Consider the following 23968-nt stretch of genomic DNA (forward strand, 5'->3'; position numbering starts at 1 on the left):
GGTATCTCTAGCCTTGGACAGGCATGGCCTTACCTCGCATGTTCTTGGGAGGGTCTGGTGGCTTCGGTCCACGTGCTTCTGTGTTTGGTGGGAGCTGAACAGCTTACAGTGGCATCAGTTAGAGAGAACATCAGATTTAGTACACATCCCCCACCTGTTTGCTTAAAAAGGTGGCAAAGGAACACCGGAAGCTCTAGGCAGGTATCTAGGGTGGGTTGGTGGAGCCGTATCTTGTTGTGGATGGGTTGAAGCAGGAATGGGAGACAAAGTCTCCTGGAAATTAGAGTCTTGAAGTGTGAAGAGAGACAGAAAAAGCATTCCTAAGGGGAGAGTGTGGGAGCTGCTGGATGGGCAAGTGTTGGCATGTGGTCATTACACTGCCCTAGCATGCAGAGAAGCTACATCTGCAGACCACTGTCAAGGCTCGGAAACCCTCCATTTTCAGTACAGACTGTCAGCATCTCTTGGCATTGATGCCCACAGTGTAGGCGAATACAGTTTGTCTCTCTGTGAGACCAGAGGCAGGCCCAAAATGACAACAATTCCAAAGAACCTCAATTTCAGCACTTTCTGCCCCCCAGCTGAGTGTTTCCAAGCACTGGGTTGTGTCCTGGACCGGGCTTCAGCAGTTGTTCTGTTCTGCACTGGAAGCAATGCTAATGTCTACAGCTGGAGCGAGCTACAGGCATCTCAGATGGCAAACAGGAGCTGAGCACCAACAGGCAACTGCCGAAGCGTGTGTGCTGGTGGGAACACTGAGGTGGAGAAGCTTCAGACTGAACAGCCACCGTGAAGCCTCCCAAGGCTCCCACCAGGAGCGGCTCACCTTAGGCAGTCACACAGGAGACCTGAAGCAAGGAAATACATAAGAGGGCATCTATGCTATGAACAACACAGGCCTATCTATTTACAAAGTTATTCTGCTCTACAGATTCCGGTCTCGGGAGATGACAGGATTTCCATGATCCTCTCCGTTCACCCCAGCTGCAAGCTGTGAACAATCTCTTCTACCACTTACCATCCTCATCTTTCATGTATATGACTAAACCCTGAGGCTCAATCCAGCCTCACCAGAATCCCAGCTGTGTGTAGGGCACAGAAAAAGACCTGAGCTTTTTCCCAGGTGAGAGGAGGAGAGAGATGCATGGAAAACGGAGACACAGAACTAGAAACTAAAGCGTTTGCCGAGCACTGGGAGCTGGTACTTGCTGGCAGGACCCAGCTCAGCCATGTGTCTCCTACCTTCTACTCCAGGGCCATCCTTGGCCAGGGGAGAGCCCACTTGCAGTGGGGCAGCCTCTGACAAGCTGGTGTAGTCTTGCAGGGATCAAAGGGAAAGCAGTGTTAGTGGGTGTGCTGGGGGAGCTGGTAACCAGCTGGTAACCTGCCCTGATGCATAGGGCAGGACTGCAGTAGTGTGATCGTAGAATCATAGAATAGTTAGGGTTGGTAAGGACTTTAAGATCATCTAGTTCCAAATCCCCTGCCATGGGCAGGGATAAATTGCCCCATTTCAGCCCAGCTGAACTCGGGGTGTTCTGCTCATATGTTTGCTTAAGGACCTCAGCCAGAGATCTGCATCCCTCCCCTTTGAAATAATGGAACTGAAAAATACCATGGGTGTCTTAGGATGGAGGCACAAAGTCCTGGTTTCTAATCCAAACTTCTAGGGTCTCCTTCAGGCTCTGCTTGTCCCTCAGAAACACCACTTAAAGAATTTGCAATGAAACCATCAAGAAATATATAGATCACTTGTTTGATTTCCCTGCAAACCCGCACCCCCACTGACTCCATACCCCTCCACGTCTCCTCAGTATTGGTAACAATCTTCAGGTTTGCTAGAAAACAAACCAAGGAATAAAATTTTAAAAGCCATATTATTAATTTGAAGCTCCAGTTGGGTAACATAAGGAGGAGGAGGGAAAAAAAAAACATCTCTTGATCCTTGCCAAGTTTCAAAGGACAAATCCGAGTAGGAGAGAAATGTGATTTCCCAGCCTCGTCAAGGGGATGATGATAAACAATGCAGAATAAAATAGAGCTTGTCATTAAAAAATCATTTTTTTCCTAAGAGAAGGTGATAGACATTGTCCTTTTCAGCTGGAAAGTGGAAACCAATTGATATTAATACAGTGTTAAAGAGAATATGAAAAAAGCCCTGTGCAAATTGGCAAGGGTTTAATTAGAGTCACAATAAAAAACAGCCCTGGAGGCATTTTGCTTTTTAGTCATTCACATACACCTCCACTCAATCGCATTTACAGAGCCAGGAAAATTATTAATGCTCATTATCCTGAGAACCTTTCCCTTGTAGCTCTGGGACATTAATGGACAGTTTTACATGTTGGGAGGGGGAGAGACACGTTTGACCCCTGGTCCCAGCTCATACAAATGGGAAACTCCAGGCAGCTCTTGTCTCAGGGGCTTGTATCAGCCCTGATGAAAATTAGTGGCCCTGGTGGATTTCTAGGGAAGTAGAATAAATTGAACCAAGAAATCATGCTTTGTCGCACAAACCACTCGGGCAAACAGCACTGGAATAGTGGGGAAGGACCCAGAAAAAGTCCTTCTCAAAGCATAAACATGGGGATGCCTTTCTACAGGACCTGCACAAAGCCAGGCTTTGGTGGTCTCTTTCTCTTGGAGCTCTTAACCATCAAGCAAGATGCAAGTTCGGTTTGTTTGTCTTGGAGGTGAACTGGCACTAAGGAAAGTGCTACAAACCAGAGGGGGGAAAATGGAAACAGATTAAAAAAAAAAAAAGAGGTTTTTTTTTTTTGCTTATTTTGAGCATGGGAGAAATGTAACAAATGGCAAGGAAGAATTTGACAGGCTTCAAGGAAGATTTCAAAATAACAGAATTGCAGAAGGCAAATGGGAATAGCACTTAATGCATCCTCCTTAGGGTAACTCTGCAATTTCCCATCCTTCTACCCATTTTGGCAGCCTTGACTGCCTTCAGACCACAGACTGTGCCCATAAGCTCATTCTTCTCTCCCCTCTTACCGCATGCCAGGCAACTGGGTACAAAAGCATCCTACGAACATGACCACAGTTCCACCTTGACCATGGAAAACACCACGAGCAGCCAAAAGAAGCAGATGTCTAGCAGATCCATGCAACCCAGAGACAACCCAAATCTAATCTACTCCTCTAGCCTACGTGCTACATTGCTTTCTGCCTTGCCGCTACCCACTAGTGTGTGGAGGCATGAAGGAGAAGGGAAAAACACATCAGTTTGGCTTTAAATACCTGTTTTTTTCTGTGTCTCTTTCACGGGCACAGAGGCAGTGGACTCAGAGGCTGGTCTGAGGATGCTTGCTTATGGTGAGAAGCAGAAATTCAGGGGGCAGAAGACAGTGTGTAAATTAGAGGGTGAAACAGTGCAGGGATGGAGCAGGGCTCTAACAGGACTTTTAAAACTGGCAGGCTGAGCTGTCTTTAAAGCAAGGAGGGATTCACGTAATGCTCTAAAATTCATAAGGCAGATAACAACAGAACATCTCTTATTTGGACTCTGACTCAGCTTGGGGTTACGGCATCTCCTTACCAAGAGCTTGAAGGGTCATCTCTTTAACAAGGTGTTTCCCCTGAGGTCCAGGCAAGTTAGATTCACAGCCTCTTGGGGATGTCATGGTATTTAAAGAAGTACTTCACATTTTGCATGGGGAGGGACATCTCTGGTCAAAAGCAGATCAGAATTAGGCTGTGCCTTGATTCCCTGTTGCTGGTCAATGGACCTTCGGCCTCAAACCCAGCATGTTGCCCAGGTAAGAGAGCAGGTCCCTGAGCTGCTGGGTGGCCCTGACCACCTTCTTATTTGGAGCATTGCCTCCAGGGACTGTCTCCATCCCCAAGCACAGCATTCTGGGGGTCTGATGGGGTCGAGGAGCTCAAAGCTCAGGCCTGGCCATATCAAGCCAGAGATCTGGTGGCTGGACTGTGATTTACTTATTCATTTTGTCCCTTGCCATCAGTTACTGAAAGCATTATGAACACATTTTCTCTGCTCAGGAAGCAGGTTTTGGAGAAGGAATAAACCCCAAGGCGCATCACATCTCCCTTGGAGAAATTTGGCAGGAGAGGCTATTCCCATTACCCCAACCCCACAGAGACATTATCCTGCCCGCTCCTGATGTATGACACTAGCGAGGAAGAGCACTGCAAGTCATACGCAAAATAGGCACTAAACACACACCCTCACGTACACAGCACTTGTAAAAGAAATAGACCTAATGCTACAGGTGACCATGGATAAAAATCAATGACCCCAAATGCATGGTGCAGACATAAATGTAATCCCCTGTTATTGCTGGGGCCATAAGATGATGTGGTCTTATGGCAGGGCTGATGGATGAACCTTCTCCTGCACAGGGACAAGAGGAGCACTTCTTAACAGGCCAGAGACTTGCACTCTTTCAGCCAGGGTCCCTCCATCTCCAAGGAAGTTGGAGCTAAACTCTCTGCTTCCTGATTAACTACTCAAGCAGGATACTTCCACGAATATATCTATATTTGCATAAACATGCAATCAAGTTTCCTCATCCCTTTGACTGGCTTCTGGCAGCTCCCCCAGACAGACTGTTACTAACATACTGTGGGTGTAAAACGTCCTCCTGGGAAATATCAGGCCCAGAAAGCGTGGCGAGGGGAGGAATGCGTGTCTAATTCCCCCATGAGAAGCTTAAAAAAAAATGCCCTGCTGTTAAGTCCTCTCTGCTCATTTCCAAACGGCAAAGTGAAAACGCTGTCTCCTTGTTCAGGGGTGGAGGTAAGGAGGAACCCCCAGAAAAAGGACAAAAGTTTTCCTCCATGGGGTGGTTTTAGGAGTTAGGAAAGGGTGTTTCTGGTGTCTGTGTTAACTCCAGCCCCGCACGCTCCATGGCTGCTTGTACAGTGGGAATGTTAAGCATGCGGCTCTGCCCTAGGAGGCATGTGGAGGTTGGGATAGAGCAGGATGGGGTATGATTCCTCTCTCCTTCCAGCTAGGCAAGACTGGGTATGTGGTTTAATTTACGGTTGGACAGTAAAGCCTTCATTGCCATCCTGCCCTACTAGTGATGGAGCTGTAAGAGAGCATCTCTTGCAGGCGTGCCAGCCCTGTGCAGAACAACGGTGCCAAGTGGCTCGAGGAGGGATGGGTTTTGAAAACCTTTCTTTTTAGAGAAAAAAATAAAATTTAGAAAAAAAGGGAAAAGTGTTGCTTCCCCCGCATCCAGTCCTGGCTTCACTTCTTGCTGCCTTGATGATAACAGAGTGACAGCAGAGTGAGATAACCTAGTGAGGGGGGGGATGTCAACCCATGGTGTGGTTTGTTGGCTTTGAGGTGGACCCGTTGTGGCTGGCTCCCTGCTTATAGGGACCAAAATGCTTCTAGCTCATGTTACATGTGTCGAAGTGCTCTTGGACTGAATAGAGAGAACGGCAAACCAGATCTGGCCAGAGCCTGGGGAATGTGAACTTAATCAGGGTGATTTTTATCCATGTCCCTTTATATCCTACAGAGCAGATAGCCAGGGCCACCGACACTGGGATGGGAAGCAGCTAAAAAGAAGAGCCCAGTAGTGAAGTCCTGGCCCTTGGAGCAAGGCAGGGAGCATGGCACCAACCTGGCTGGGTGGTGGTGGTAGGTAGGGGGGTGGTGGTGGTGGTGGTGGTAGTTGTGGTGGTGGTGGTTGTTGTTGAGGTTGTGGTAGTGGTGGGCGCTGTTGTGGTGGTCGTTTTTGCAGTGGTGGTTTTTGTGGTGGTAACCCGCTGCGGTCGCTCATACGCTAGCAAGCAAAGACAAGAGGTGAAGGCACTTACTGGGGGAGATGGAGAGTTTCCTTGCCAGCCCATGAGACTGCTGCTGCTGTACTGGTGACCGATATCCCAGCATGATTACAACTGGGGCACTGAGGGGATTAAGGCTCAATGACGCTGGATGCAGGAGCATGTGTGTGCGTGCAGGAGGCTGGGGCTATATCAGCATCAGCTTACTCTGCCGGTGCAGATATTGGCTTTAATACTTACAGCTCTATCATAAACTAATTGCCAATTAAGCTGAAAAGGGGAAATGAAGCACACCAGGGCAGAGATGGGGTGATGAGCAATGGGGGGAGCAGAGGAGCCCCCAGCACACCCTGCCAGGAGCTGTGCTTCAGTGCCGTGCTTCTGCTGCCTGATGTCTATGTTCATGGAACCCTGCCTACCCCGGCTCCATGAACAGAGCCATCCCCTTCTGCCACCCAAACTACCCAGCACCATCAAAACCAACCCGTACCATTGGCAATGTATTAATTTCCACTGGTGAATTAATTAATGGTTTAACATCACCAGCCCCTGTGGAGTTGAGCAGGAGTGGTCTCAGGTGCAGTGCCCGCACCACTGCGCTCAACACAACAGCCCCAGCTAAAATAACACTGGAACACAAATTCCTACTTAACTTACACCTGCTGCCCTCCTGTCCTTGCTTGTCCCACTGCTTCATGCAGATTATCATGCTTAATTTCATAATAGCCCTGAGCTAGTTTAAATACTTAATTTAGGTCACTTCTAGTCTCCTATGCAGGCTAAATAATCTCTCCTTAACTGGCCTTGGACACAAATCCCTCCTGTCCACCTCCTGCGCATCACTCCCAGCACCCTCCCAGCTTTTTCCTAGCAGGAAATTTTAATGGGAAACATTTTCCAACAGCATAAAGGTAGCACCAAGGATGCCAAGCTCTGTTAAGGGGGGAAAAAAGAGTTATCAATACGGTTTTGACCAGAAAAGCAAAGAATGTTTTTGACTGTCAAAACATTTAGGGTTTGTTTTAATCCTGAATTACTTAAGGGAGACTTTTCATTTTTATTTGAAATTTTTAACCCTTTAACTGCTTAAAATCTAAATAGGGTTCATTGACCCAGAAAACCTATTCTCCACTTTTCAATTAGGTGCATTTTTCTTAACTGCATTTGCATTTCTCTGAAACTGTTTCTCCTTCCATTCTTTCCACTTGCCTGCAGACCAAAGAAGTCATTATTCATTCAGCTCTCTGATTTGTTTCTTCTGGAGGCTAATTCTGAGCCACAAAATATAAACCCAGGCTTCTGCTTACCCCAAACTCAAGGCTCTTTGATACCAAACGACCTCCAGCTTTGTTAAACAAGGAGTCCTGTCATACCATCAATCTTTCAGTAGAAATCCCGGCTGAGCTCTACCATCTTTGCTGCTGACACTTCATAGATGTATGTTTATATACATACGCATGTATGTATGGATGTACACGCTCTAGATGTGACAGCCCAGGGTAACCCAGACTGGATTCTATGCCAAATAATTCAAACCCAGCTCCTCCTCAGAGCAGAATTCTGCAATACTGGGAGGGGGGGAAAGTTCACAGCGAGCACTGATGGGTTTGAAGCGTCTTTTTTATTTCCTTTCTGGCTGCCATACTAACGAACCTCATGGGGGGAAACCGTGCCAGAGGAAGAGGCAAAATGAGGCTTCTGAAGTCGAAGGAAGAAAATATAAGACTCTTTGACAGGACAGAAAATGAAGCACAATTAGGGAAGAATTATTGCCTGGAAAATGATGATGGACAGAAAATAACCATTTTTTTTTTTCCTAGTGACATCCGCAAGGCCCATGCACTGGGGTGTTAAATGCCAGCATTTCAGTTATGTTTGTACTTACTGCCAAAGGCTGAGCCTGCAGCTGCACCTGGAAAACACAAGAAGAAGCCCAGTTACTGGAAGCAGGACACCATTGGCTCTGATACCAGCAGAAGATCACACAGAGACATGACGTGGGACTGAACATCAATGAACTAGCAGGGTCTTGCTCATAGGCATGTCTGTTTGCTGCAGCAACTTAAAAGCTGCTTTTGTCAAACCACAGAGGTAACCAGACAGTGCTGTCTGGAGTCTTGGCATCTCAAGGCTTTCGCCTGGGGAAGAAAAACCAGCATAGACCTTGATGACAGGTTTTTCTGTTAACCATTTCCTTGACGTACCATTAAAGTCCAAGCACGTCTTCTGAGGTTCATTGGGCTAAGTACAAGCTGTAGGGGCTGAACCAGGCGCTGTTGCACCCAGGACAGTTCTTGGTGAGCAAGAAGGGTTGAACACCCTTCCCACTGCAGCACTCACTCAACAGGATGCTGCAAAACCACTGGCTTCAAACCAACCAGTTGAAGGGTACCCAGGACCAGCTTCTGGCTTTCAGCACCCACGAAACTGATGGTCGTGTTCTTCCCTACTGTAACAAGTGGAAGCATCATGGGAAGTCTCAGCTTTGCATGAACATACAGCACAGAACTGGTGATGGAAGAGGTAAGACTACCAAGAGGAGAGGGCTTCAGAGAACTGCCTCTGTTGCAGAGGAAGAGGATGGAGGGAGGATGAAGCAATAAGAGAGAGTTGGGAGGGTGGGAGAAGACTGAGTGACAGATGGGAAGAGAGATGAATGGGAGAAGAAAGAGCAGAGGAGAAAGAGAAATAGGAAGAGACACAAGGAACGGAGGGGAGGGAAAGAGAGAGAACAGCATGTCTGTGCCTGTCAACACCAGAAACTCTCCCAGGCTCCTTTGAAGCAATGCAGCCGCTTGGTGGGAGCTGACAAGCTCGTTCCCTTTCAAAGAACCTGCTCATCTACCAGCCCTGGCACACACAAAACATTCCCGTCACAGCCTTTGGAGCTCGAGTTTCAGCTTTGATCATCTTAAAGCACATAAATCTTTCAAAAAATTTGGGGGGGAGGGAGGGAAAAGATTCTCTTTGGTGATGCTCAAAGCTGCTGCTTGAAAGGCTGGAGTGGCTACTGTGGCTCAATGACATTTAAACAAGTCTGCTGATGTGGACTGGACAGAAACCCAGGAGAAGCTGGCCCATCTGTGATGTTTCCTGCCCCAATCCCCCTGCTCGAATGATGGTGGATATGCAGCCTTCATCTCATCTGCGTGCCTTTGCTTCTGTCAGTGACTTGCTCCAGCAGGCAATTGGATGAGACTGGAGCTGCGCAGAGGGACCGCAGCTTGCGAAGCTTGCCTGAAATACCAACATAGAACAGGATCCAGAAAGCAATCCAGAAAGCAACTTGCCCTCCTGCAGCTGAGCAGTGCCAACGCTCAGCCAGTGGACTACTTGATAGCCAGTGCTTTGCTGTGGGTAAATGATGTCTTCTTCAAAGGGCAGTAATTTGCACTGCCACAAAGCCATGGACCTTTATCTTGGCTCAAGGCCATCCTTCCTATTCTTGACCATCATTTGAACTCATCACTCATCTACCAGTAACCGACAAATCACGTTTGCATTCACCCGGATCCTCTGTCCTTTCTCTGCATACCAAGACACAGGTAAATACCGACTTCCCTTTTGAAAGCTAAGCATCCTGCACTGTTTTGAGATGGAGAAGGACAAGATGAGAATCTGCTCCCATCTGTGGGTGTTGTGCAGCCCAAGGCAGGAGTGCAGCCAGGGCTGGCTCACTGCAGGTTACTTACATGCATTGGGGGACCCATTGGGGAGAGGCAGGTAGGACCCTGCTCGCCAAGACCTGGAGCGAAAGTTCTTCTTGCACTTGCCGCAGTCCTGCCCTGTGGTGTTGTGCTCACACTCGCACTGAAGGCTGCCCTCTTTGAAGGTGCACAGGTTAGCATGGAGGTTGCATTTACACCTGGAAGAAGAAGACAGGAGAAGAGCTGTCAGGTATTACTGCCATTCCTTTTTGCCTCTGGTGTGCATGAAAATGTAGTAGTGAAGTTGGGCTGGTTACCCCTTCCCTGTTCCTTCTGCGGGACTTTCTCACTGAACTCAACTGTTTTCCCCAGGTATCTGGTGATGGGGTTCCAATGTCCACTTCCTCACCCAAAATGGATCTGCAGTCTCACTCCAAGATGAGAGATTCTTTACTCCCACCATCTGACTGCACAGACCATTTACTGGTAAGTCAACGCCTCCAGCTGAGACTCCAGGAAGGAGTCACACATTTCAGGCTGTCACAGAAATCTGGGTGATGAGCTCAGATGGAGGCTTTTACTTGGAGGCAGGGAGGACAGCCTCAGGCTTTAGATGGAGGAGCGTGGCTAACACTGGTGGGACTCGGCCCCTTGGCCCCCATGCAGTGTGCTAAAGTCAAGAGTGTTTTCTCCCATGATGTGAAGCTGCACAACACAAACCTTTCCCTATGTGCAGCACAGCCCCAGCCTGCTGTGACCAAAATAACACAGAGAACAAGTCCCCATCAGAATCTGCCTTTTAGCCTCTGCCTCATCACAGAAGGCAACAACGAAAACCACTATTCAGCAATTTGCAAACATTATCAAACTTTTAATGAGCTGTAGTGCAGTATGCAGGGAATAATTATCTCTGTGCACAATCATTCCTGTTGCTCAGACTCCAGAGGTGACTTGCGCAGAGCACAGAGGCTGAGCCCATAACTCACACGTGGCTCTGGTGACTCCTGGGCCTGAGCTCAGGCTATCAGACAGAGACTTTGGGGACCAAAACCTCTCATTTCATTCCAGACCCTGGATCCTTAGCACAGCCCAATGGTTTTTTACTGCTTCATGCAGTAATTTATACTCTCAGAAGCAGAAACATACTGCCTCATGTGAACGGGTAAAGAAGTCTGACGGGGCAGCGCTTTGTTTTAGAGGGCTAATTGCACAAGAGATGCAATGCTAAGGGGAATGAGCTGCTTGCAGAGAAGACAGAGGAAATATGGCCTGCTGCTTCTCGTGCTCAATATGCACTGGGACAAGCAACCTGGATTAAGCTGGGAGCTGTAAACTGGGTCTCTCCCAGCACCACACATGCCCACCAACTCCTGGTGTCTCTCCCCTCTCCCTTGGAGCCCCCAAAGATGCTCCCCAGCCACCTGCCTGACCCTCTGAGGCTGCCTTTGCTGCCTCTCATGCATGGCTGGATGAGTGACCTCATGTATGATTTGTTTTACCTCCCCCACCCCTCCCTGCCCTCAATTCTAGCAAACCCCACTCGGAGGCTAAGCATAAGCTGGATGAACAGTGTCTCTCCCTGTCTTACAACCCTGCCTTATCTCTGATCAAGCAGAGGAGATGCAGTCTCTAAAAGGGAGGAAGGAATTAAAATGTGGTCCATAGAGCAGAGGCAGGCACACTCAGCATGCTCCACTTGAATCTGTGTGTTAGCAAGAGCTGGAGATGCCACGTCATGTCTGAAAACACTAACAGCCTCTGAGCTTCAGTGCTCTGGGAACAAGCCATGGATCTGAGCATCCAGGGGAAGGAAGCAGGTTTGGTTGGAAGCAAGGGTTGGTACCTACACAGGAGGGATGCTGTGTTTCACCATGTCCCCTCTGCCTCTGACAAGGAAGGATTTCGGCTGAGCCATCCCAGCCCTTTGGCAGAGGCAATGCCCAGCCCTGGGATGCTGCGGAGCCAGACTCTGAATTATTCAGCGTCCACACAGCACGGCCTCCTTCTCTCACTTCAGAACAATCAGACGAGAGGGAAGCAGGCAAGATAGCAGGTTAAAGCAGGTCAATGCTTCACCACTGCTGCTGTGGGCCCAGCCTGAATCAGAGCAACAGCTTCTGGGAGCTGCAGCTCTTCTCCCTCCTACCTTTGGTGGGAGCGATGGGATGGGAGCCAGATTTAGCGTGCTCCTTAAAATCCAGCTGAGGGGGAGTTTAAGAGCTGCAGGGGAGGGGGTTCAAGGAAGGTAGGGCCTGGCATCCCCCTTGTTTTCTCTAATGATGTGGAAGGTAGCACTTCGCTCTTGTCCTGGACCCTGCTGGTCTTGCAGAGGGAATGTAAGCAGCAGGTGACCACTGCCTCGTCCAGCATGGTGGCCTGGGGCAGTATCAATCACCCCCTCTGCTTGTAGCACATCCTTGCTCCTGGCATCCCCTGTTGAGGGCCAAGCAGCTTTTTTGGGGTAAAACCCATTCACCATTAATTTGGCTCCAGCTACAAAACCCCCCACGCCGTGGGACCCAATCTTCTCGCTACCAGGAGAGTGATGCATGGCTGTGTGCAGGAGGCAGTCAGACGTGCCTGCTTGTACACAAATGCCGCTCACTTGCTTCTGTGGAGGCAAGCACCAGCTCTCAGGACATTCCCCAGCCACCTCCTGCCCTGTGAAGGCACTCGTGCTCCCCTGCCAGCGGGATGGGGACGGGGTGGGTGCTCATGGACATCCCCAGCCACTGCGTGTAGGGATGATGGAGCACTGCTCTTCCCAGAGAAGCTGCTCACTTCCTAACTGGGGTAAACAGTAAAATTAAAGAGAAAACAGAGGCAGCTGGCCACGCTGAGTGCCTGTGCCCAGGTCACTTCCATGTCTCTCTGCTCAGCCCTTTGCCAATGTGCAGAAGTTTTGTTATCCAAAGGATCAATTTTACCAAGGAATTGCTTTCTGAATTTGACCTTTGAGGATCATCAATCTAAGCAGAGAACTGTAACCCCAGCAAGCTGACCCTGCAACACAGCACTTTCCAGCCCAATCAATCAGGCTGCATTATTTAATGGCCAACAGCCGAGTGCCTTCAGCCTGCCCTGATTGCCAACCCCATTTTGTGCAAAGGTTTCTGCATCCAGGTCTCGCTGCTGCTGGGGCTCAGTGGCTCAGCTTCAACCCTTTCTTCAGGCTTCTCTGCCTCCTCTTCTGGGTCTGCAGCCCAAGGACGTGTGCTCACTGATGGTCTCTTTCCCCAGCCAAGATCCAGCTGGTGGAGAATAGAGTAAATGGCATTAGCCCGGTCCCCTGGGAAGGAGCCGCTAGTTGTGCTTGCCTCCGCTCATCCTTCTCGGGCGGCCAGCCATCGCAGGCAAGAGAAAATGAAGGAAAAGGTTAGGAGCTACTTAGTAATGAGGCTTAAATAGCAGCAGTGGGGCAGACACCTGTGCTGTGTCCTGCAGAAGGCAGCGATGGCCCCGCTCCAGCCCAGGGGCTGCTCCAGCAAAGTGCTGGTTGCAATATGGTCTCTTTGTCTCCGGAGAGATCTGAAGAGCTGGAAGTGTTTCTCTTCTCTAGCTTGTGGGACAAGGCTAGCGGTGACAGTGCTGTTTCTTGGTGAGCATTCAGAGCCCATGCAGGATGCAGCCATGGTGGGGCATGGCTCGGAGAGGAGCATCCACAGCACACATGCAGCAGGAGCTACAGCGCCCACAAGCACCTTCCATGGTCCAGGGACACCCAAGTCCTGCACCAGGCTGCCAATAGATTACACAACTGCATTGTGCATTAAACAGAAGCTGTCTCACACCATTTCCAGGAGAAGTGGCTGGAGCAACGTGCGGCCCAAGACGTTACAGTTTGCTTGATGGGGTATTTATGAGTATATTTTAGCGCAGGTCGTTGAGCTGCTGCCTTCCCTCAGAGTGGTGCAGTGTGGTCTGATGCTGCCAATGCCTCCACCAGGGAACATCACGAAGCTTGGAGGGCCAAGGAAAGTTTACAGGAAAGTGTCCTTTTTCTGTTTTTGTTTTTCTTCTTTCACAGCCACGAACAGCAATTTGCCACCCCTGCATTTCTCCAGGTCAGCATCCTGGTGGTCACAGCAGCGAGTGGTTGGAAAGGCATCTGATGCCAAGCCCACGTGTGAGGTAGGAGATGCACATGCACAGCCTTAGGAAAGGGGTGCAGGCAGGGGTGAGTTGCTGCAAACCTGCAGAAGCCATGCTGGGAGTGGGAAATCAGCCCCTGTCCTCGAGCTTTCCTTAATAATGACTTTGAAATAATCTTTAAAAGCCACCCCAGCCCTTTGCTTTCCTTCCAAGGATTCTTATGTGGTTTACAACTAATTTTCTGTCCATAAGCCCGTCTGCAGAGCATGGAACTAAGGCAGAGAAAGGCAAAGGGTATCTCTTTATCCCTTGTCCTTCCTGCAGGTCTCAGCCAGCCTTGGAGCACCTCCCTTCCAAGTCTCCTTCCAGTTCAGTGTGTGCACTCATCTCCATGATGTGCTTGCCATAAGGATTCTACTGCTTGGCCAGGGATGCTAGGCCAGGGATGCTGTGGATACCTGGTCCCCTCCAGCTGGCTCCCAGGCTACCAGGCTTCTGCTTCCCTCCCACCATTTCTTGGCTTTCCCCCTGCTCCCTTTCTGCTCACCAGAGCTGGTGTTGGGGAGAGGCAGTGCACAGCAGAGAGCTGCTAATGACTGCCATCCAAAAGAAGGCTTATGATAGCTTCCCCCTGAATTGTTTGCTCTCACTGTAATTGATGAGCCTTTAATGAGTCTCATGGGACAATGTGTTTGAAGGGAGCTCTTTCCTCTACGTCCCCAAGGAAAACGATGTTTCAACTGATCTCAGCTCTCGGGGAAACATGAATAACTCTTCTCCATCTCTCTACTGTCATCCCAGCGTTGCTCGCAGCACGTTCCGGCAGCTGCCTGGCCATGACTTACCTGCTTTCTACATGCTCCTTTGCAACTGTTTTGGCAGCTCAGCAAAACCAGGGAGCAAATCTTTTGGGCAAAGCATAATGGGTGCTGAGTTTGGATTGTTTCTGGCCCATCTGTGCATGCAGAAGCAGGTAAAAATAGCTTCTAATGGCTGGGCCATGGAAGAAGCTCTGTCCCTTTGTGGAGAGCAGTTATATTAGGATTTGCCTTGCTGGGAGATCGCTGGGCAGAGGTTTGCTATTGCCAGTGACTGAAGCAGGGATGAACAAGCTGATGGCAGCTCATTCATCCCAGGAGCAGGGCTGGGAGCGTAACTGAGCCTGCGGTCCAGGGGCTGAAGAGGAAGGAAAAGTCATTTTAATGCATTGTTTCTTTCCGCTTGAACCAAGTAGAGAGGCTTCTGGGTTTCACTGCTTTTTGTAGAGCCAAAAAGCTGAATAAAACCCCTGGGTTAGGTCAGAGGGACATGTTGTGAGTGTTTGTCTTCCGTGTGGGTTTTCACTTTTGGTTGTGCGGTAGGGAGAGATGAGTCCTCCCGGCAGGGAGAACCATCCTCGCTGCCCTTCGAAATGATTTGAGGTTTGGGTTACAAAGAGGAGACAATTTCAAAGATGCCAAAGTGGAGAGCAGGCTAGCTGGCTGTTCCCATTCGACAGGCTATTTATTTTGAATAAGTTGACACTCACCAGCTGTCAAGATCCTGCTGACTGGTGGAACGCTATTTACATTCAAAGCTGTCTTAAAAAGCAAACATAAAACCAAACTTCCCCATTAGGGGGTCAGGCAACAGAAGGGAAGAAGGGTGAAGAGGACATCACACGGATACGTGAACATAAATATTTGCAGAGTAATGTGTATAAATGCTCTTGGTCTTTCTCCTGGAATGCAATAATGCCTGCAATTGAGTTCATTGGCCAAATTGAATTTGGGCTCCTGTAGAAGTCTCTTTATATTAAGTGCTTTAACATACATCACCTTCTCAGTCTATCGATGAAATTCTATTATCTCCTCAGGGCCGGACGCAACTCGGCAACAAAATCGGAGGGGAAATAAAAGCCTTCACAAACCAAAGCCAGGAGCAGGTAATAGGACCTTGGGTATCCGTCTCCGGCTATTGACAAAGTGTCACGAGGGTTCGGGGAAGGAGGAGCTCTCTGGTTTTCTCCCTCCCCCTCTGCAAGTTTCCCCTCCATCCTACTGCAGTGGGAGTAAAAACCTTTAAGAGACTCAAGGAAAGCCAAGCAAACAGTTGCTGCACATTAACTTAATTTAACTATATGACCAAGAGCAAGATTTTGCTTGAACTCAAGCTAATTCCAGCCTGGAGGAATGCCAGGGAAATTCAGCTATCCAGCTCTCAGGGGCTGCCCAGCATGGAGGCGAGGACGGGCTGAGGAACACGGTGCAATGTTGGTGCAGACTTGGCTGTCCTTGACACGAGGATGCTGTTACCTCCTGGGACCCAAAGTCTGGCAGCCAGGAGCTGCAGGGGAAGAAGTGGGAACAGGCTAAGGCAGTGCTTGCCCTGTTTTTTGTGGTGTTCCCAAGGCTGCTGAGCACAGGCAGAAGCTGGCTATGGGCTTCAGGGGTGCTGGGCTAGTTCTTGGGAGATGTTTGGGTGAGCCCATGGCTGTTTGGGGGGTGATGCTCCAGCACTGGGGCTGGGTAAACCAGTGCTCAGCTGGGAAGCCCACACTCTCACAGATCATTTATCCCAGGTCTCTTCTGAAAAGCAGTGGTGGTGCAGCCGGCCATCCCCACCCTGATCCCCGGGGAAAGATGCTCAATATGGCACCAGTCATTACACGAAATCTAAGACCCCCACCAAGAGATTGTTCCACCAACCAAACCTGCTTCTTTCCTTCCTTTTAGAGACAGCTTTGTTGGAGAAGACAAGATCAGCTGGAGGGTCTCCAACAACTTCATCAACAGAGCCAAAAGGAGGAATGTCCAAGCAGGGCACAGCAGCCTGGGGGCAGCTGGTACACGCTTTGCATTGGCACCCCTGGTTCAGGCTAGGCTACAAACATTAGGGAAGTACATTGAGCTGTCATCATTGTGCTGGCCTATGGGACAGAAGCAGGAGGCAGCCACCAGGGTGGGCAGGAATTGCTTCGTCTTTAGCAGCAATACAGGATCGAGCATCATCACATCTCGGGACTCACCAAGAATGCAGAAAAATGTATCCCTTGCATGTGGGTACTACTGACACCTAACCAGCTTGATTTATTGGAGAAGGTGCTTCGGGGGATGGCCTTGATTCTCGAGGGCGAGGTGCCTGATTGTGATGGATCCAGGATAACTGGCTGGGCAAATGCATTCTGCTTTTTTGGTGAATGCATTCTCCACTCTAAGTCATGTGGAGAGCAAAGCCTCCTGGACAGCACCTGCACATGGCACTGAGAACTGCACAAGGGAAAGGCAAGGACCAAAGCAGAGGAGCAGAGAGGGCCATTCCCTTCAGTTCTTCTGTGTAGGCAAAAGAGAAGCCAAAGAAACCCTCAGAAAAGCTGACTGGAGAAAAGAGGAAAGGAAGTGCTGTTACGAAACTGGAAACCTCATCTTTTTGTTGCCTGTTTGGCCCAAGCAAAGCCTAAGACAAAGCACTGTTACATGGGGCTGCTCCTCCTGCCTTTCTCTGGGGACTGCCCAACACTGGCAGGACGGACAGACAGACAGACAGATAGCATACACTGGGGCAGGGGAGGACAAGGAGAAAAATCTGAATAATCAGCCTAAAATTGATTCACTTCTGCTCAGTCTGATTTTTCCTAACTGGATCCACATGTCCTGGCCATGGCACATTAACTTCAATTATGGCTTATTAATGTCTCCATGATGGAGCGTGCCCTGGTGAGCACTGTGGTGACTGACGTTATGAAGGGGAAAGAATTACTCCAAAGAGACACGGTGTGTAATGGAAAGAGAAGTGGCAGCTTTCATCGCGCCAGCAGCCGGGAAAAGCTCATTCACCCATTCCTGAGAAGATGACTGAACTCGTTGCTGCACCGAGGAGAAAACTAAGCAGTGAATAGAGATCTGTGGGGAAAAGTCTTTCCGCTTCCCTTCGCCACCCTGCCTGGCACACACTCGAGCACACAGGCCAAGGGCTTGCTCGTGTCTATTCCTGTCTTGACTCCTCTGCATCTCCAGTTACTCTGCAGATCAATAAGGACAGGATGGCAGAAGAGGCAAAATAAAAGAAACAAAAGAAATAGATACCAAGAAGAAAGAGAGTAAAAATAAACTGTCAGCCATGAACAGGGAAATGGACCTGGCTGAGGTTGTGGGAGGAGGAGGCCCTGAAGTACCGGTCCATTGCACCAACACCCAGGAAGGGAGCAGCAACTCTCAGGATTCACCAGATCCTCTGGAGATCCTGGCAAACTCTTGACCACCCCAGTCTGTCTGTCCTACAGGAGGAGAGAAGGCAGAAAACTCCTTTCCCTTCTCCATATGTCCTTTGCTTTGCCTCTTTCTGCTTTTCCCCAGAGCTCTGGGAGATTGCAGTTTTCCTTGGTGGAAAACAGAGGGGTGAAAATGGGGTGTGCCTGGATGAGGGCCCAGGAGCACATGGACTGAGGGGATCAGAGAAACCTCCAATTTTATCTAGGCTCTTTCCTCCTGTTCCTCCAACATAGTCATTCCCACATCCTGGAAGAGGCAGCATGCATCCATCCCCCTCCCTGCCTGCCCTGCCTCCCCCCTTCCCTGCACAGTGCTCCTGTCAGGCTCACATTGATTTCTCCTCTCTTCCTCTCAATAACCTACCCCTTGTTGAGCCATACGCAAGATTTAATTTGGTTTTAGTCCCTGCACTGTAACTGGTTTTGCTTACAGCTGGAATTAGATTGCTTTCCAGTGCAAAAACCTGCTTGCTGGGACTGGAATAATCACAGGAGCAGAGTTGATTCACATGAAGCTTCTCCACCTTATACAGCACTTAGCTTCTCAGCCAAACATCCTTCCCTGCCCTGTGTCCATCAGAGCTGGAAGAGTCAGCGCAGGACAGGCATTGACTTCTTCCCCATCAGGATGAGCATCTCCTTCTCCTGGGGACTGACCCAGCAAGTGGGCACAGACGGTGAGAGCTGGAGCAGCGCAAAGCTGGGTATTGCTGTAGCTCAGGACTTCGGGCTGGAAAAAGCAAATTTCAGAGTCTTCTTTGTCCCTGGCCAAGGAAAAGCCCTCTCCTCCCAAAGGCCCTGCTGCATCGGAGGAGTTGCTGTCAGGAGCCAAGAGGGAGGCGAGCAGGAGCTGCTGCTCTGCAGCAGCCATGGGCAGCTGTCCATGCAGGCAGCCATCCACACAGGCAGTGTGCCAGCGCCAGGGCCGAGGCCACCAGGAATTAGCCAACAAACCCCAACCCATCTCATTCTGGCCCCAGCAAAAAAGCAGCATTGCAGCTTCCATCCAGTGTTTGCAGCCCGACCCTCCCTCACCAGCAGGCAAAAACGTGAAGGGATCTGAGGACACCAGGAGTATTTTAACATGTACCTTAAAGCATCAAGTACCCTGTAGCTGCTGTAAATGCAGTAACAAGTCCTTGGTTATCTGCACAGTTATCTCCATGCTTGGAAGCCAAAGGTATTTGCACTGACATCAAACATTTAATCCTAATTTACCACTTTCTGAGCTGAAAAATATTGTGTCCCTGATACAGAGTCTAACCAGCCTGGATAAATCAGTACACCTTCCTGCCAGCCACCCCTGTCAGTGTGGGCTTTGACTGGGAATTGATCCCTGTGGCTTTGCCACTGCTGCCAGTAACATCAAGCATCCCTGTGGGCAGCTTGGGGAATGGGGCCGTGGCAGATGGAGCAGGCACAGGACTGGCTGTGTTCAGGGTGGAGGGGAAGGCAACACACTTATTTCTCTCATCTTTGCCTGCTTTCTCTCCCTTCCACCCTCTTTACTTTGCTATTTTGCCCTATCCCGAGCTGTTTGAGGACTGTGGATATTTAGTACCCTTGGCAATGCTTATGGGCAGGTGTAAAATATCCCTCTGCATGTATTTAATCAGAAGCACGTTGCACTGAATCCTGGGTGCTTGCAGATGAACGCAGAAGTGCTCTCCCACTCCCTGCCCATGTGCCTGAGTTCCCCAGTGCTTCTCCCCGAGCAATCCCAATGGCAGGCATCTGACCATGCTGCCAGCCCAGCACAGAGCCACGGCTGCTCATCCCATAGGATGCTCAGACGAGACCTATCCCCTCACTCTTGCCTCCTGCCTGCCTCTGTGGGAGGAAGGAGCTCTCCCATCACTCGCTTGTTTCCCCTTGGAGCCTGTTCAAAGCCAGCCTCGGTGGCACCTGCAAAACAGATTTTTTTTTGCTTGCAAGCCTCAGAAGTGAACGGTTTGGAACCGATACAAACGGCTCCTCTGATGCTGTGGTGATTCTTGTTAGCAGGGGGTGGGTGATGGGGAGATGTTTTCCCCTCTTGCCTGTAAGTCTCACACAAGCTGAATCCATAAGCTGGATGGGAAATTAGCCATCTCGGCATTTTTCCACCTTTGCTTTTTTGGTTGATGTCATAACATAACATATGGCACCGTACAGAGGAATGAAAAACAAAAGCCAGGAGAAACAAACCCCCTCCTGCCTTCCCCCGCCCCAGATATGTTGGGATGTGCTACAGAAAGAGGGGGTGATTGGGGCTGCTCCAGGAGTGTAGGAATGACTCAGGGTGACCCATCCTGCTTGTACTGGCAGTGAGCTGGGTTTCAGTGGGATGAGCCTCATTCCTCACTCTCCCAGATCCACTAGCATCACCCCTGGGATTCTTGGGCGGAGGCTGGCCATGTTTGCAGAGCTGGGGATAGGGTATCAGAGAGAACTCAGACCCCATTCATCCATCCATCCAAGCCATGTCCCAGCTCCCTCCACATCAGCTCTGGGAGGTCACAGTCTTTCTCTCAGACACAGCCTTGGAGGTGCCCCAGACGTTCCCTGCAAGGACAAATCTGTTTTATTACCGATGCTGCCCTACCTGGGAAGAAAGGGTATTAGAGGGAGAAACACTGATAATCTTATCAGTCAACAGAAACACTGATGGTTTAGTTTTATAGCAGTAACCCTCTTCTCATCCCTCTTTGGAGAACAGACACCCAAAGAAACACAGCAGTCGTTACCTGCCGGTGACTTCAATGTTGGAGACGGCATAGAAGTACTTGTACAAGTTCTCTCTCTGCACGTAGGTGCCCCCCAGTGCTGGTCTCAGCAGTCTCATCCGCAGATCAGTCACGGTAAAGAAGTCCTTGAGCCCTTTGGCGCTCTCCAGCCGGGTGTACAAGTTGTCCATGTTCTTGAGGTCAGGGCCAGCAAAGATGGCAAAGCGGTCCCTCACCTCGAACCGGACGGTCTTCTCTTTTTTGGAGCCCGCCCAGCGGGAATACTCCTCTGTGCAGAGGACCCTGTTGGCACTGGTGGTGGAGAGGTCCCGGACCCTCCGTGCTGGCATGCTGAAGGCCTCCATGCAGTCATCTGCGTAATACTGGTACGGGTGCCAAGTCCTCCCGTTGTCCAGTGACTTCTCCAGCATCATGATGGTGGGGCGGCCATACTCGAAGGTTATCACGATGTCATCCGTCAGCTCGATGCTCTTATTCCAGGACAACGTGATGTTGGCCAGCAGCGGCTCTGGGTACCGGCGCCACGTCACGCTCTGCCAGTACGTGGCCAGCCCTTCATCCTCGCTGTCAAACATGAGTTTTGGCGGGTGGGCCAGGTCTGGGTTGGAGGCGTCACACTCGTCGCTGCACAGGTACGGGTTCTCCTGGAACAACAACAATGGTCACAGAGACAAGGCAATGCCTGTGCAACGCATGGCATCGCAAGGGCATCGCGTGCACACAGCTGAGCTTGCACTGTTACCGTGCCTTGGGTTTAGCTGCTTGTGTCAAATGTTAACTGCTGGGCTGACCTGGAGCGTGCTGGGGGTCTGGCTCTGGATGATGCTGTTTCTGAGTATGAATTTAAGACAGACGCAGCTTTGCCTTTGCTGTAAGAATGGCTGAACAGTTCCCTTTGAAAGGCCCTTTGGAAAAGGGGCCTTTCAATTTGGCACAGGGGCAAATTTCATAGAAAGCGCTTTCCCTGAGACAGCCTCTGAGAAACTTCATTTAAATTTGGCTGCGTTACAAGTGTATGGAAAGCTGTGTTCATCCCTGCTCCAGCGCAAGAATCAGGCAGGCCTAGGCAGTGGGAGGAAAGGTCCAGCCATCCCATTTTGCCTGCAAGTGACAATGCACTGCCAAGCTTCCACGTTTTGCAGGGGCACACATACAAATCCACATGTGCTGAACATGTTGTTAAAGTCACACCCCAAATGACGAAGTTTTGGAGGCAGCCATCAGGGCTTGCTGTGCCAAAGGGTTTATTGCTTGCCCGTATGTACGTTTAAGCCTGTTATTACTTGCCCTAAAGGCACTTAGGGCACTTAGGACCTCCAGGAGCGTGGGTCAGACCTGCCTTTGGGATAATGTGGGGCTGTAACATGGGTACTGTCCGCAAAAAACCCTCTGCAACACAATGCAAATATTTTCTGCATGTGAAGCATCTCTTTGCAGTCACTTTACCACCCCCTTGGACTCAAAGTCCAGAGGATTGGGGAGGGATTGATTCACCATCAGGCTCTGCTGCGTGGGACCCTCGTCAGGGAGGCAAAGCCACCTGGCAGAGGAGGAGGAGGTTATAAAGCAGCTGGAGATGCTCAGAGCTGATGGCCAGAGCTGAGGAGCCTGCTGGAGTGTGAGGTCTGATCCTCCTGAGCACAGTGGACCTGAAAGGTAAGACTGAGCTGGGTTTTGTGCTTTGGTTTGTGAATGCTTTGTGTGTGGATAGCACCCTGTGAGAAGGTGCTGTGCGCAGGGAGCAGTGTGCTGGGGCCAGGGGGCTGAAGCTGCTATCTGGGCGCTCAATGAAACGAGGTGCAGGGCTGGGGTCTGTGTAGGCTGGTTGAGTCCCAGCGCTGGGAGAGCCCCATTGCAAGCATGGGAAGAGGCTGCTTCTGTGTCCATGGCACTGGGGACTGAGCCCGCACCATGGGCTTGCTTTGGCCTGGGAAACTGATGGAGCCTAAATGCTTGTGGTCTGCTTTTAGGGTGCCCTGTGTATACTCCAGGCAAAACAGAGGAGGGGGTCTGGCTTGTACAAATGCATACTCTCAGGTGCAAAAAGTGGGGCTTTGCTTTGAACATAGAAACTGCTGTGTAACATGAGGTGCTTTAGAGAATCTGGGCTTTGCCACCTTGGGAACTACTTAGAGCTGCTCCACTCTGCGTCTGTAAAACAGGCCTTTGGTGCCTCTCTGCAGCTCAGAGACACCCACTGAATGCGAGCAACTGTTTGCACAGTGAGTAGAGGCCACAGCGCCAAGGAGCCTAGAAAAGCTTGTGAGGACATAAATAATTCTGTCTTCTGAGTAGCATGCTGTAAATAAGGCAGGAGGCTGCTCCACCAGCAGTGGGGTTAACACCAAACAGTGAGCAGCTGATCCGTACGTGAGCACCAGGCTCCTTTGCAGGGGATGTGGTGGCAGCCTTGGAGAGAAAAGGGGACTCCTGTAAATAAAGTATGTGTTGTTGTGTGTGTGCACGAGGCTGCCAGGGAAAACAGCAGAAGCCAGTTGATAAAACAGGGCAAAACTCATACTGTTTGCAGCACTGTCTTGCTCTCACATGCACCTACCCAACAGTAAAGCCACAAGTGCCGTGCAGGGATTTGCTCCTCCTGTTATTGCCTTGAGTGACTTGTGGCTTTTGCCGTCCTCCTGTGTGATGGAAGGGCTGCAACTGGAGCTGCTGAACTCTGGTGTGAGGAGGTGACTAAAGGGATGCTTTGGTTGATGTTTTAGAAGCACATGGCTGGATAGCTTTTACTACCTTGTGTGAAACTGTGCTACCTGAGCAAGGGAAATCAATGGGGAGTGCTCAGGCTTGCTCAGGTGGATGAGGTCGAGGGGTACCTCACCTGCCTCCCAAAGAGGGGAAGATGCATCAAGCAAGGGGAAATGCCAGCTGGGGTGTGGGGGGGCTCTGTGCCACACTGGGGGGTCCTCTCCTGTCACAACATGCTGTTCCGGAGCAGAGATTAAAAAAACCCTAAGATATTGACATATTTAATGTGCTCTCTTGACTTGTCACGTTCAGGGGAATTGTTTACCTCTGCTAATGAGACACAGCTTCCTGCTGGGGGATGTAGCTGCCTCTTAGCACAGCTTTACAGTGGTGGCTGATGGAGAAGGAAGAAAAATCCCCATCAGCTGAAGCGCTGGGGGCTCTGAGTACATTTCCTGTGTATATGAGGCAACATATTGTGTTGCAGTATGGTCCTACTGCCAATGTGGTCATACAGATGGCTTAATACACTGGTCTTGAAAAGACCATCTTGGAGGTCTATTTCCACCTCTTGTCTGAAGGAGGATGCAGTAGAGCAATGACTTGATAGGCTCAGGTAGGGAATCGGATTGGAATGGCAGCAGAAATCTTCCTGATAAACCCACCTTGCTGCTCAGAGTGACTCTGTATGAGCAGGAATCTGTGCACGGAGCCATCCTGGACATGTGGATTCCTTTCCTTGTGTGTGGCAGCCTTTAGGCTGCCAAAGCCCTTGA

General features: G+C 50.1%; 1 protein-coding gene across 3 annotated transcripts in view; it reads right to left on the minus strand.

Annotated features, from left to right (window-relative positions):
- NTNG2 (netrin G2) overlaps positions 1 to 23968 on the minus strand; it is a 46006-nt gene that overhangs the window by 4879 nt on the left and 17159 nt on the right. For 2 of the 3 annotated variants that reach the window (XM_030507388.1, XM_030507390.1), the window contains exons 3-5: positions 20487 to 21130; positions 9465 to 9637; positions 7658 to 7684 (exon numbers count right to left, since the gene is read on the minus strand). In XM_030507388.1, the coding sequence (XP_030363248.1) occupies positions 7658 to 7684; positions 9465 to 9637; positions 20487 to 21130 (844 nt within the window). Of the gene's footprint in view, positions 1 to 33; positions 103 to 3252; positions 3322 to 5609; positions 5772 to 7657; positions 7685 to 9464; positions 9638 to 20486; positions 21131 to 23968 lie in introns of all 3 variants that reach the window. The other variant, XM_032920314.1, reaches the window with a different exon arrangement.

This window comes from Strigops habroptila, chromosome 15, assembly GCF_004027225.2.
Source record: "Strigops habroptila isolate Jane chromosome 15, bStrHab1.2.pri, whole genome shotgun sequence".
Classification (NCBI taxonomy): domain Eukaryota; kingdom Metazoa; phylum Chordata; class Aves; order Psittaciformes; family Psittacidae; genus Strigops; species Strigops habroptila.